The 12726-nt window shown below is 51.9% G+C and overlaps 1 protein-coding gene across 2 annotated transcripts in view; it reads left to right on the top strand.

Annotated features, from left to right (window-relative positions):
• Window positions 1-12726, top strand: part of slit3 (slit homolog 3 (Drosophila)) — a 119052-nt gene that overhangs the window by 5350 nt on the left and 100976 nt on the right. For both annotated transcript variants that reach the window (XM_035532273.2, XM_035532272.2), the window contains exons 2-4: window positions 3317-3388; window positions 5168-5239; window positions 6981-7052. In XM_035532273.2, the coding sequence (XP_035388166.1) occupies window positions 3317-3388; window positions 5168-5239; window positions 6981-7052 (216 nt within the window). The remainder of the gene's footprint in view (window positions 1-3316; window positions 3389-5167; window positions 5240-6980; window positions 7053-12726) is intronic.

Raw genomic sequence — 12726 nt, 5'->3', positions numbered from 1 at the left:
GAAGTAGCTGAGTGTAGTCGAATTCAACAGCCTTTACGGGCACAATAGGAATATTTGATACTGTCGACCTTTCTTAAGTAAAAATAAAACAAGCCAGTGGTAGGAGAAGGAATTAAGGGGATTATATTCCGCAAGTCAGTCGAGTGAGCGCATGTTTCGCAGTGTGGTTAGGTGGCCCGTTGCCAAAGCCGGAATATCGCGCGGATGAAAAAAAAACAAAAAAACAAAAACCAGCCGTCACTTCACTCCCAGCTCGAGAGGAGGAACTCAATTAAGATTCCAAACAGCGTCCTGAAGCTTTAGCGAAGGAAATGGAGCATACCTATCTGCTTTTTGCGGCCCAGACGGATCGGCTTTAAGAAAATAACAGGAGATTAGGACAGGAAACGCACTGTGAGGCGAAGCATGGCGTTCGCGCTCTTGCGTGTTTTCATGAACATTCCTCTCCCATGACTGGGAAGGTTCTGCGGAGCTCGCGAACTAATCACCCGCCGCGCGACTAATACAACAGCTCGCGTATTGACGCCGTCAAAATATCCTCTGGCGTTTTGCGGGGCTCGCTCTCCTTTGTCTAGCGGCACTCTGCAGGGTTTGCGCCAGATTTACAGCAGACTTAAACAGCTACCCCCCCCCCCCCCTCCCCTCCCATGGGACGCATTGTTAGTGGCGGGCACCTGCCGTTGGGATTGTCGCTTTCATGCCTTGGGGATATTAACACAAACAATTGGCGGCGAGGGACCTCTATATCTGTGACCTCCACCTTGTCAGTGCGACTGCGGCCTTGATCGGGTTTCAGACGCGAAGGCTCAGGCCCCGACCTACCCAGGCTCGCGGCCCCGCGCTGCACAGAGAAGCCCGGCAGGGTTGAAGGGTGACGTGGGAAAGGAAAGGCAGGAAGGAGTTGTTGAGAAAAGAGGAAACAAGAGATAAAATATTTCACAATAGATCCTAAAGTAGTCCTGGTCACCACGCCCACCTCACTGGGCCCTGGCCAGCTTCCATTAGGGCACTGGCCCATGACCGTGGCAAATGTCTGCCCAACACCCAAGTAGCACAGGAGTACCAAAGCATGGGAGTGGGTCTGTTGTGGAGTTGGAGGGAAGTGTTCTGTTTCTGTCTCATTCTGAAGCTTGTCTTCTGTTCTCTCTTCATGTTTTTCCTCGGCTGCTTGTGTGTTTTAAGGCGGCATCGTTAGAAATTGCTCTGACAGTATCTTGGCTACATTTGAGTAACACCATGGAAGCAAATTTGGACAATAAGTGAATTAAGTGATATGTTTATAAGGACGGAGAAACCACAGGGCAGGAATAACAGAATATGTGCAAGTGGAGAAAATGAGAGGGAGAGAGAGAGAGAGAGAGAGAGAGAGAGAGAGAGAGAGCGAGAGAGAGAGAGAGAGAGAGAGAGAGAGAGAGGCTTGGGTTGCGATAGCTGGGCAGGGGGAGAGGGAATGCTGTATTTCCTCAGTGCCTGTCCGTTATAATATGTCTACAATATGGCTCCTATTAGTGTTCTGATGTGCGTTGTGTGGCAGGGGGGGAAGTCTTTTGAAATTCAATATGCCCTTAAATCAGATTTCTAAATGTTTATGTATATTATGAAAAACACACTGGGCTCACTGGAGATAGGCCTGTATGTACATATATCTTTCTCTCTCTCTCTGTGTGTGTGTGTGTGTGTGTGTGTGTGTGTGTGTGTGTGTTTGTGCTTGTGTTTGTAAGTCTAAGACTTATGTTTGTAAGTCTAAGTGTGCTTGAGCCCTAATTCTTACAGAGTAGAATATGGTAACTTCAGTAAACACTGTCCATAGAGGACATTCATTATTACCCAACATTATCTTGAGTTGATAAAGTTGTAAAGATTGTGTACAAACAGGGTAAACCCTGGAAAGAAGACAACCGAGTGACAGGCCTTGATATTTTGGTCAAATATTGTGATTCAACTTCATGGTGAACAGTTTTCTCAGACAGAAGTGCCTTCATGCATGTCATCTGTCTTTCTTCTGCTGTCGTGATTGGATGTCGGCCTCGTGCACTGAGCTGCGCTGCTAAGCACGCTACCAGACCGTCGGTAATTGGGAACAAAGCCAGTTCAGTGAAACTCGGAGAACTCTTCTGGTCTGCTTTGTGTCCTGTAATCAAAACCACGGAGGAGAGCCATACGATGTTGTAGCGCAAGTTTCTGAATGCTGAAGTTTGCTGTGCCGTGGTGGTTAGAACAGATGGCTCTCTAATTTTTTGCATTATAGTTTGAGTGTGCGTGTGTGCGCATCTGTTTGTGCGTGTGTGAGTAGGTGTGTGTGTGTGTGCGTGTGTGTGCGTGCGTGTGCGTGCGCGTGTGTGTGTGCGTGTGTGTGTGTGCGTGTGTGTGTGAGTAGGTGAGTAGGTGTGTGTGTGTGTGTGTGTGTGTGAGTAGGTGTGTGTGTGTGTGTGTGTGTGTAGGTGTGTGTGTATATGTGTGTGTGTGTGAGTAGGTGTGTGTGTGTGTGTATATATATGTGTGTGTGTGTGTGTGTGTGTGTGTGTGTGTGTGTGTATGTGTGTGTGTGTATATGTGTGTGTGTGTATATGTGTGTGTGTGTGTGTGAGTAGGTGTGTGTGTGTGTGTGTATATATATGTGTGTGTGTGTGTGTATATATATGTGTGTGTGTGTGTGTGTGTGTGTGTGTGAGTAGGTGTGTGTGTGTGTGTGTGTGTGTGTGAGTAGGTGTGTGTGTGTGTGTGTGTGTGAGTAGGTGTGTGTGTGTGTGTGTGTGTGTGAGTAGGTGTGTGTGTGTGTGTGAGTAGGTGTGTGTGTGTGTGTGTGTGTGTGAGTAGGTGTGTGTGTGTGTGTGTGTGTGTGTGTGTGTGTGTGTATATATGTGTGTGTGTGTGTGTGTGTGTGTGTGTGAGTAGGTGTGTGTGTGTGTGTGTGTGTGTGTGTGAGTAGGTGTGTGTGTGTGTGTGTGTGTGTGTGTGTGTGTGTGTGTGTGTGTGTGTGTGAGTAGGTGTGTGTGTGTGTGTGTGTGTGAGTAGGTGTGTGTGTGTGTGCGCGTGCGCAGGCAAACATTTAGAGGTGAGGTGGTAGGGAGGGGCTTGCCTGTGGTGGGATCTGCTCCGTGTTCGGAGGCGCCCCCGACCCAGAGCAGCCACTGGGACCGGCTGCAGCCGGCGTGCTTCTGCACTCACTCTGCCTCCTTACTAAGAGACTGGGAGCTCCTTAGGGCACCGAGGTCAGAATCTGAATTGTGACAAACCGGCTGGTTAATAACCTTGTCTCTCCCCCCTCTCTCCCTGTCTGTTTCCTTCTCTCTCCCTGTCTCTCTCTCTCTCACAGAGACCTGGACAGGAATAACATCACTCGGATCACCAAGGTGGACTTTTCTGGGCTGAAGAACCTGCGGGTTCTGTAAGCAAACCTCTCTGTCTCTAGCCCCCACCCCCACCCCCTTTTAACCCTGAATGCCCCCGTGCCTCGTGCGTCTCAGCAGCCGGAACCATCAAAGGGTTCGGAGTGGAGGGGATTGCCGTAAGACGCGAGCCATAGGAAAACATACAGACGTTTAATCCGAGTAAAGCCGTCGTGCTTAATGTGACCCTTCCGACTGAGCCGCGGATGAAGTCACTGGCTCGCCTTCAGTCGGCCTCCGGGCTGAGCGTGGAAGCGTGCCCTCCAGGCGACGGCCGCGCCAAACCAAAATAAACACCCGAAGGGGTCGCCGAGCGAGCAGCGGGCTTCCTGAGAGAGTGTGTTAGGAGCTTAATGGCTGTAATCACGGAGCACTGCGCGCTGTTTACCTCCCGACCGAGGGCCCTGGAGGAGAGAGGGAGGTGCGGAGAAACACCAACGGGTCGGGTCGTAGCAGTGAGGGAGGGAGGGCAGACAGGCGGCGGAGCCAGTAGAGTGGGCGGAGCAGGGGGGCGGGGCAGGGGGGAGGGGAACGTGTAACTAGAGGAGGGGCAGCGGAGAGCAGGGGGCGGAGCGGGTGGAGGGGCAGCAGAGCAGGTGATGAAGGTGATGACCAAAACACACACACACACACACACACACACACACTCTTTCTAACTCTCTCCTCTGGTCCAAGCCGGCTGCACAGACCCTGGCTCTCCCATCAGCCTCACGCCTGGTCCGTAGTAGTGACAGTTAGGAGTCGCTGTAAAGGCCTGTCCCCCTCTGTCTTAACACTCTGGAGGCTCAGGGGCCTGGTGCCCATATGTGTCTATAGAATACTTCAAAACCAGAGAGGGAGCTAATGAAAAATGAAGACAAAGAAGAGCTATTATTCCTCACCATACACCAAAGCCCATCTGGAGGAGATTGAATCAGATTACTTTTAATGCCAATACATAAACCAGCATGGCCCGATCCCCTATTTGTATGAATAAGCCAGATTGTTATTCTGTTTTAGACTGATGTACAGCATAGGACACATTTGTTATCGGCAGTGAACGTTTCAGCGTTGCCTCTTCGGCGCAGGGGCTGGGAGTTTGTGCGTTCTGCTTTGCCGTGCGGGGAGCTGGGCTAGAGGTCTGTGGTGTCCATACGCTGCCTCTATCCAAGTCCTCTCCGTGGTGCACGGCCAACCGTGTAATCTCTTTCTGACACACACACGCGCACACACACACAAAAAATACAAAACTTGGATTAATGGCTGTAAAACAGTCCCGTGTACAAACATTTGCTTTAAAAGGCAATTTACGGTCCTGACAGGGCAGCCAGAGCAGAGTTCCGCATTAGAGGCCCTGGGTATTTCAGGACCGCGTCGCCAGTTTTCCTCTGGCTTTCTAATCTAGCGTTGGAATATCAGCCGGGGGCGGGCGTCTCAAACACGTCACCGCGCGTCTGCCCTAACTCGCGGAGACGCAAATCTAAACAAGAAATGGCCGCAGTGATGTAGTTCCTCTTTTGAGTGCATCTGGAAAATCTTAGAGGCCCCCGAAAAAAACGACAGGGCACTCAGAGCAGAGATGGGAGCCCAACGTGCTCACCAGGCCCTCGCGGGCGTGCCCGACAGGGACATGCCCCGCAGGTCTTGCCGAAAAGGGAAACCGGCTTATCATTAACTACCGGGGATGTGACGAAGTTACAGCGAGGGAGGACGAACTTCTGCCGTAGTTTTAGCCGGACAGTCACACTCGGGGAACATGGGAGATGTGACTGACTGATGGAGCTGTTCTTCTTCCACAGACATCTGGAGAACAATCAGATCAGTGTGATCGAAAGAGGAGCCTTTCAGGATCTCAAACAGCTGGAGAGACTGTAAGTGACTGCACATGAAACCCTCCACACGTACCGACACACGAGGCTTTGCATGTCCCACTTCACCTTATGAACACTTATATATGAACATATGAACACTTATATAGGAACACTTTACTGTCTTCACTGTCTTCTGAAAATCCAAAGCCGACCTCGAAAACGTCATTCTTGACCGCTGCAGGTCGGCCTCCCTGCCGTGTGGCACACACGCGTTTGCTCTTCCCCAGTGAGAATCTTGACACCTCTGGGGGAACGCTGACCACAAGGTCAAGCCAAACAAGCAGACCATTCCTCCAGATGGACAAGGCCAGACACCGGCCAGACGCCGGCCAGACGCGGGCCGGCCCAGCTGGCTTTGTCAGCGACTCGGAGTTTGGGTGCGAATTGCTTCGGTTTTTTTGGCTCCTGCCTGCGAAGCCGTGCGCAGCTCTGTCGGAATTCCACCGTCCTTCAGCTGCATGTTAAAAGGAAAAAAAAAAGCAGATCTGGGGTGCACCTGCCCTTGCTGTTGTGCGCGGATGTCGTGTGAGTTTGTTGACCAACCCCCCCAACACTCCCGGTTTTCCCGTCTGCTTCCTGTGGCGTGTGTTTGCCTTGGTTTTACACTGTGCATTCCTCTGCCTGGCACTCACCTTTGGAATTTCACAGTGTTTTAGCCCTGCCTGTCTCCAGTGACCCGACCTGACCAGAGCGACTGTGACTCATTCTCCAATCACATCAATACACCCTTTTATATATATATATATATATATATATATATATATATATATATATATATATATATATATATATATATATATATATTAAAAAAACAGCCTTGTTGTGTATATCACTGGTTATTGAGATGTTGGGGAAAATGTGGTCACATCAGGTATAATCCACCGTAGTCCACCCAAGATAATCTGTAAACAAGACATGCTTTAGATTACATGCTCTTTTCATGGTGCTGAGAACAGCACAAACTTGTTTATGAGCGGCCACTGCGGTTCAGCACAATCTCCGCTCACTCTTGTAGGCTTTTAAGAGCAGCTCTGTCTCGGGGGCACCGTGCCGCTCGGAAAATCGGCTCCCCTTGGTAGGTGCCTCCCCTCCATCGCGTGCCTCCTCCGTCCTGGCTCGTGACCTCCGGGGTCTCCATCATCCTCTCGTTGTCTCATTTGTATCCCCCCGCCCCTGTGCTCAGGGTCGACCTGGCACAGCACTCTTCTGCTCCGGGGAGGCTCCCGTGAGGGATGGTGGCCTTTAACAGATGGCCGAGGGGAGATAACCTGGGCCGTCTTCAGAGGAAGTCTCCCCGCTTCCCAGCAGCGCTTGCGCAGCCGTGATCCCTGACCCCAGGAGGCAGGGGCGGGGCCGGCCTCGGTGCTCCTGGGTGACCTGGCTGATTGCTCTAATCGGAGAGATTGATTGGCCTGTCTGTGTGCTGTGTTTGCCCTGCCTTCCCAACAGTCCCTGCTCTGTGCCAGGGCAGATGTTTGTGTGCGCATCAACTCTGTTAAAGTACAAAGTCAAACAGTCCCCAGGTCCGCCTGCATCTGCCTCTCTGCCTGTCCAACACACACACAAACACGCCCACACGCACACCGGTCGATGCTTTCTGGAAGGCCATTCCCACACTGCTCCTCATGGCCTTTAACGTTTCGTCTCGTGTTACATTTCTACTCTTACGGCTGCGGTTGCTTTGACCACACTGACTTTCATCCTCCCCTTCCTCTCTCTCTCTCTCTCTCTCTCGTCGCAGGCGTCTGAACCGAAACCGGCTGCAGGTTCTGCCGGAGCTGCTGTTCCAGTCCACACCCAAGCTGGGCCGTCTGTAAGTTCCTGTGTCTCTCCAACCCCCTCCCCCACCTCTCGGCTCACGACCTCAACAACGACGCATGATCCAACTTCCCCCCCACCACTCGCCGTTTGATCGTTGTCCTGGAAGGGAGATCGCTCAAATATTTGGCTTTCCTCAAAAAAGCCATTTAAGGGGGACTCTGTCGGCGCCCAGGCCAGGGTTCAGCGCCGGGTCCTTTCTTCTCCGGCTGTGGCCCTTTCACGCGGCACGAGGGCCCGGAGCAGGCACGAGGTGGGCGCGGCGTTGCCCTGCGAGGCCAAGGCGTGTTGCTGCTAGTGTTTTCCTTGGACAGCCTGGGTTCCTGTCCTCGCGTATCGTTTCCCCACTCTGGCTCGGAGTCGGGGGCACAGCAGTCGGTCGAGGCTCTGTTTACAGGCTTCTGGTTGAGGAGGACCGGTGTGTGTGTGTGTGTGGGGGGGGGGGGGGGGGCACGGAGACACGCAGGAGCTTTTCAGGGTCTGGCGAGCGAAGGATCTGGTAACGTGCGGTTTCCCGATACTTTTCTAGGAGGCTGAAGGAGGTTGAGCTCCCGAACAAGGTTGCACTCACATGTCCGATACGCGACCGACGATGGATGCCGGGATGTTTAGAGACGTGAAAATTCTCGTTCTGTCAGCTGTGGCTCAGGGAACAGCCTCTAATGTTTCCTCGCTGGAATTCCGGCCTTCCCGGAACGGTGGTTCCATTTCCAGCCTGTTAATGGCCGTTCCGTAAAAGCATTATTGGCAGCAATACTCTTATTTATCGCAACCTAATAAGCGTCCTCCCAGGTCACGGAGAGTTTCGAAAGAGTGGGAAAGATGAGGAAAATCCAGGCATGTGCACTAAATCCCTGATTTGTATCCCCTCACCATGGCTGAAATTATAGTGTTTGACGTTTCTCCCCCTTTTTCTTTGGCGTTTTGTACATGTAAGCTGTGTCAGTAATGAAGCCCGTGCAGGATGGGAGTGGCTTAATGGCGAGGTTCATAACCTCGACTTGTCAGAGTCGCTTTCGCTCAGCGGTGAGAGGTGTGATTGCTCCCATCACCTTCCTTTTTAAGGCAGTCCAAAGACACCCCGCTCGTGGTCGGGCTGGCCAGGCCCAGGCCGGAGCCAGCAGGCACGGAAACTCCGACCGGGGTAAAAGAAAGGTCATGGAAGCGTTCCCTCGGAGGAGGGCGGTTGGAGGTGAGGGGAAGAAGTCGGTTAGTCACACATTCTGCTGCTCCTGCTGTCTGCAGGTTTGGTTTAGTTTAGCTCACCCCCCCCTCTAGAAAATCTTCATGGTAACAGGTAATGAAAAGCAAACGAGGGATTAGCGGGCGTCTGCGAACATGCCTACCCCGATTTATTAATGGCGGCGCTGAGTGGGCCTTCGTAATAACTCGGCTTCCTGTATGCAGTCTTGGCCCATCGGGGCGTGGGGCATTTCGGTCCGGGCTGGTGGCAGGACTGCAGGACCCTGCCGTTACGCTGAGCCCTGCATGCACGTGATCGCGGCCCTGGAGGGGACACAGGCGTAATGATGGCCTCCTTGTGACTGATCGACTGGGCTTGGCCCCTCCCTCGGCATGTGCATGCCTCCCCTCCTGACAATGTGCGGAATTGTCTGCCCACGGTTCACTTTTGCGTCTCGAAGGACTCCATTGTTCCTTCTGGTACCATCCTGGGCCCCTGGGCCCCGGCCCCCACTGGAGCTGGTTTATTTCCTTTTCACAGTTCTGCGCACAACCGTGAACTCCAGGTGGAGGGCGGGGCCCTGGGCCTCCCCATCCTCCCCAAATGCATGGCATCTACCAACGCCCCCCCCCCGGCCCACGTCATTGGCCTGGGACTCCAGCGCTCTCCCGGACAGCTCTGGAACAGTTACCCGGCTGGCGCCCCATGCAATATCCAAATTTCTTTAGTACCGCTGTAGCTTTTACTAAATCTCCTGCAATATGCACAGTAATTGACTCTTAACACACTCTTACAGCCTGACAGGCTGTCAGTGCTGGGAGTTAAGCTGCAGTAACAGTAATTGTATATTGCCGTGTTAAGTCGTGCATTTTTGCGGGTTCTTTCATACTTTACTTTTTTTGTTCTTGGCCAATAGTCCGGCCGGTCCCAAGCACCTCCGCCGTGTGGCCGGACCGAAGCGGCAGCAGCCCAGTTGTCGGCAGGGGAAAGGAGCCTCCCAGAACCCAGCCAAGCTTCTAAAACGGGCCTGGGCTGAGCCGCCCCCGATGCACTGCGCAGCTTTGGGATTTACTCCACAAACACATTTAGGACTCGGCTGAGCCGGCTCCATCCGGACGGCTCGGCGGAAAAGCGGAGCGCATGTTTGCTCTCCTTTAATAGCGGCGGTTTTCTCCGTAGTAAGGCTTCTCGGCGGGGCGTGCGATGGGACACCCGTCTCGGTGACAACGGGCGGCGGGAGGCGTCCGGGGCTGTGGGAGTGGCTCAAGGGTTGGGGAGCCGATTTATCCAATTGAGCTCCAGCAGGGGCGCTGTCGATAAACCCTTCACCCCCCACCCCCCGCGACCACACCCCCCAGTAACCCCACCCTTCACCTCCGTCACGGCTGCTCGACCTTACGAGCTTTCAGGAAACGAAGCGCGTGGAGGTACGCACGTGAACCGAAACAAACATCTGCACGGGAAAACCCCGCCGCTCGCGAGTGCCTTCGGTTTCCTCTGATAAGAGACAGACGTAAATGAAGTCGTGTAGCCCTCACAAATGGAGATTTTTTTGGCGTGAGACGGACAGTTATCCCCCCCCCCAGTTCGCAGAGCATGTGGAGAGAAAACGTCAGGGCTGAGGACCCAGGCAGAAGCCAAGTTCTGCAGGGCTTTGACACTGTTACACCCCCCCATGTACTTAACAGATGAGGGAAAATGAATGTTGCTGGGGTTTGGCCGTGTATTTTATAGTGCAAATAATTTATATGTATGTAACAGGCACTGAAATAGCAAGATACATGTGGAAGCCATTTCGGTTTCCAAATAAAGGTAAAGCGTGTAAGGAAGGACTGTTTAGGTAATAGATTTGCATATCATTAATGTTTCCTCCGTGATTTGATTCAGCTGGCAAGAATGCCTGTGCAGATGTGCTCGGTCTCAGAGCAGAGTTTAGAAGCTGGAACTTTTTTGGGTGTCCATGTGTGTACGTGTGGTTTAGTGTGTGTGTGTGTGTGTGTGTGTGTGTGTGTGTGTGTGTGTGTGTGTGTGTGTGTGTGTGTGTAATCTGTTCTCAGATTTTGGAATAAACATAATCTTGTCCAGTGTTGTCTCTACATTCTAGTCTAGTTCCGCTCACACAAAGGGCTCCGCTGCAATGGAAAAACAAAACAAAAATCTTTTCTTTTTTTCCCCATCGTTGGCCTTTTGAAGAAAGGCTTTTTTGTCTTGCGCCGAAGTTTGCGGGCCAAGGTTTTGTTGCACATTCCTCCAAATATGTTTAAATCTTATCCGCTCTCCGAGCTGTGCGGCGTTCTTGGGAGTGTCTGTGTCTGTTGGAGGGCCGTGCGCACACACAGGGGCTCTGAGCAGGAGGGAGGGTCTGGTCAGATTCAGGCTACATGTCAGAGGTCTGTGGGAAGCCTTTTCTGTTTATTTGGGGGATCGCTGGACCCATGGATCCACCCGGTGTCGCAAAAGCCACACGGCACGCGGCGGCTCCGTCCCCTGCATGCCGTCTTGCAGCCCGAGCCGGCCTAGGGCTCCCCGGTGCTCATGGGAGGTCTCTTCAATTCTTCTGACCTACTGGAGAGAGGGAGCAGGGGGGAGAGCAGGAGAAAGAGAGGGAGACAGAGTGTGTGTGTGTGAGAGAGAGAGAGAGAGAGAGAGAGAGAGAGAGAGAGAGAGAGAGAGTGAGTGAGTGAGAATCTCATAGGAGTCAGGAGACACCACAGGCTAAACTAGTGATTTAATTTGTTTAAGCAAAGTCTGATTGTTACAAATTAACTGAACTTTTATTATTATCATTCTTGTAATTACTTAGCCAGATGCTCACTTTCAAACACATCTATACTCCAGCAAATAGTTCCAGCAGTCTCTACGGACACGCTTGGGGGAATGATGTTTTTTTTGGAATTCTTGACTTTTCAAACTACCTCATTTTTCAATGTCGCTCCCTTTAAAGGAGAATTCAGCTTCATTTCCCTTCTGGAGCCTTATCACGAGTGTTACTCACCACTAACGTGTATTTGAAATAAATCAATCACACGTATTTTTACATTTAATTCTTCAATTAAAAAAAAAAGCGAAAAGTTCTAATCCATTAAATAAACAGATATTCTGTAATGATAACGGAGCTGAATTCATAAATGAAATTACTTTTAAGAGTTCTTAAAGGGTGAAACCACAGAGATGTATGTCTTGGCAGAGCGATTGTGCATAATCGGATCGGTAAATATTGGACTATGGTAATTACCTCGAGGAAAACTTGGCTGAGGGTTTATTACAAGGCATATTTATCCTCACCAAGTGGGGGGAGTATGCTGTGAATGACTGAGGTTTGGGGAGTCGAATGTCATTTCTGAGTGTGTCGAGATAAACAACATGCCCGGCATGTCTCTGAGGTACTTACGAGGCGAGGCGAGAGACACGCGGGCCCAAGAGGTGGCGGAAAGGCGTGATTCCCCTTTAAAAGATCTCCTTTACAATGGAGGCAGGATGGAGAGAGGGCTCGGAGAACATAGCAAAACCACAGTAACACCCCCCGACGCTCCGTCAAAGGAAGCGTGGTGGAGGTGTGTGAGAGGAGCCCTCGTTTGGTGGCTTCGTTTGGAAAAGGGGGGGCCGGACCCCACTCCCAGAGACGGTTGAGGAAGAGTGTGTTTGTGTGACTGGACTAAACAGCTGTTGCTCTGACAACATGGGAATATGCCAGCTAACGAATGGGCTGGTGCCCGAGGTCTCGGGGGACGGGGCCGCGAGCGGAAGGTGCGTCCCCTGTCCCGGTGCAGGGCAGGAGGGATGACGTCTAACGCAGCTGATCGAGGGCGTCTGTAATTTGGGAAATGGTTTGGGGCCATTATGCGGCAGGGTGTTTATCACAGGTTGTTCCCATGACAACCAGTCAAGATCGTAATTGGATTTAAATGGGCAGAACCGCTTGCACATGTTTCAAAGAGCTAAGAGGAATGCACTATAATGGACATGCACCTTCAAACCCTCTGTGTCATCACTGTCCTTCTCTCTCTCTCTCACTCTCTCTCTCTCTCTCTCTCCTCTCTCTCTCCTCTCTCTCTCACTCTCACTCCTCTCTCTCTCTCTCTCTCTCTCTCTCTCCTCTCTCTCTCACTCTCTCCTCTCTCTCTCTCTCTCTCTCTCTCTCCTCTCTCTCTCTCTCTCTCACTCCTCTCTCTCTCTCTCTCTCTCTCTCTCACTCTCTCTCCCCTCTCTCTCTCTCTCTGTCTCTCTCACTCTCTCTCTCTCTCTCTCTCTCTCTCACTCTCTCTCTCTCTCTCTCCTCTCTCTCTCTCTCACTCTCTCTCTCTCTCTCTCTCGCTCTCTCTCTCTCTCTTTCTCCAACTGACCTGGTTCTTGGCCTGATTTTTGTCCCACAATGGCTTCTTTATCTCCACGATCCAGAGAGCGGAGATGCGGTGTTGGGGAGAGGCCCAAGATACGTTACCCAGCTGATAAAACACCTCCCAGTTCTCCCAGTTCTGCCCCAGGA

The sequence above is a fragment of the Electrophorus electricus genome, chromosome 16 (assembly GCF_041902795.1).
Source record: "Electrophorus electricus isolate QZ-2024a chromosome 16, ASM4190279v1, whole genome shotgun sequence".
Lineage (NCBI taxonomy): Eukaryota > Metazoa > Chordata > Actinopteri > Gymnotiformes > Gymnotidae > Electrophorus > Electrophorus electricus.
Note: the sequence above shows the minus strand (reverse complement) of the source record. Positions and strands in the feature narration are given on the sequence as shown.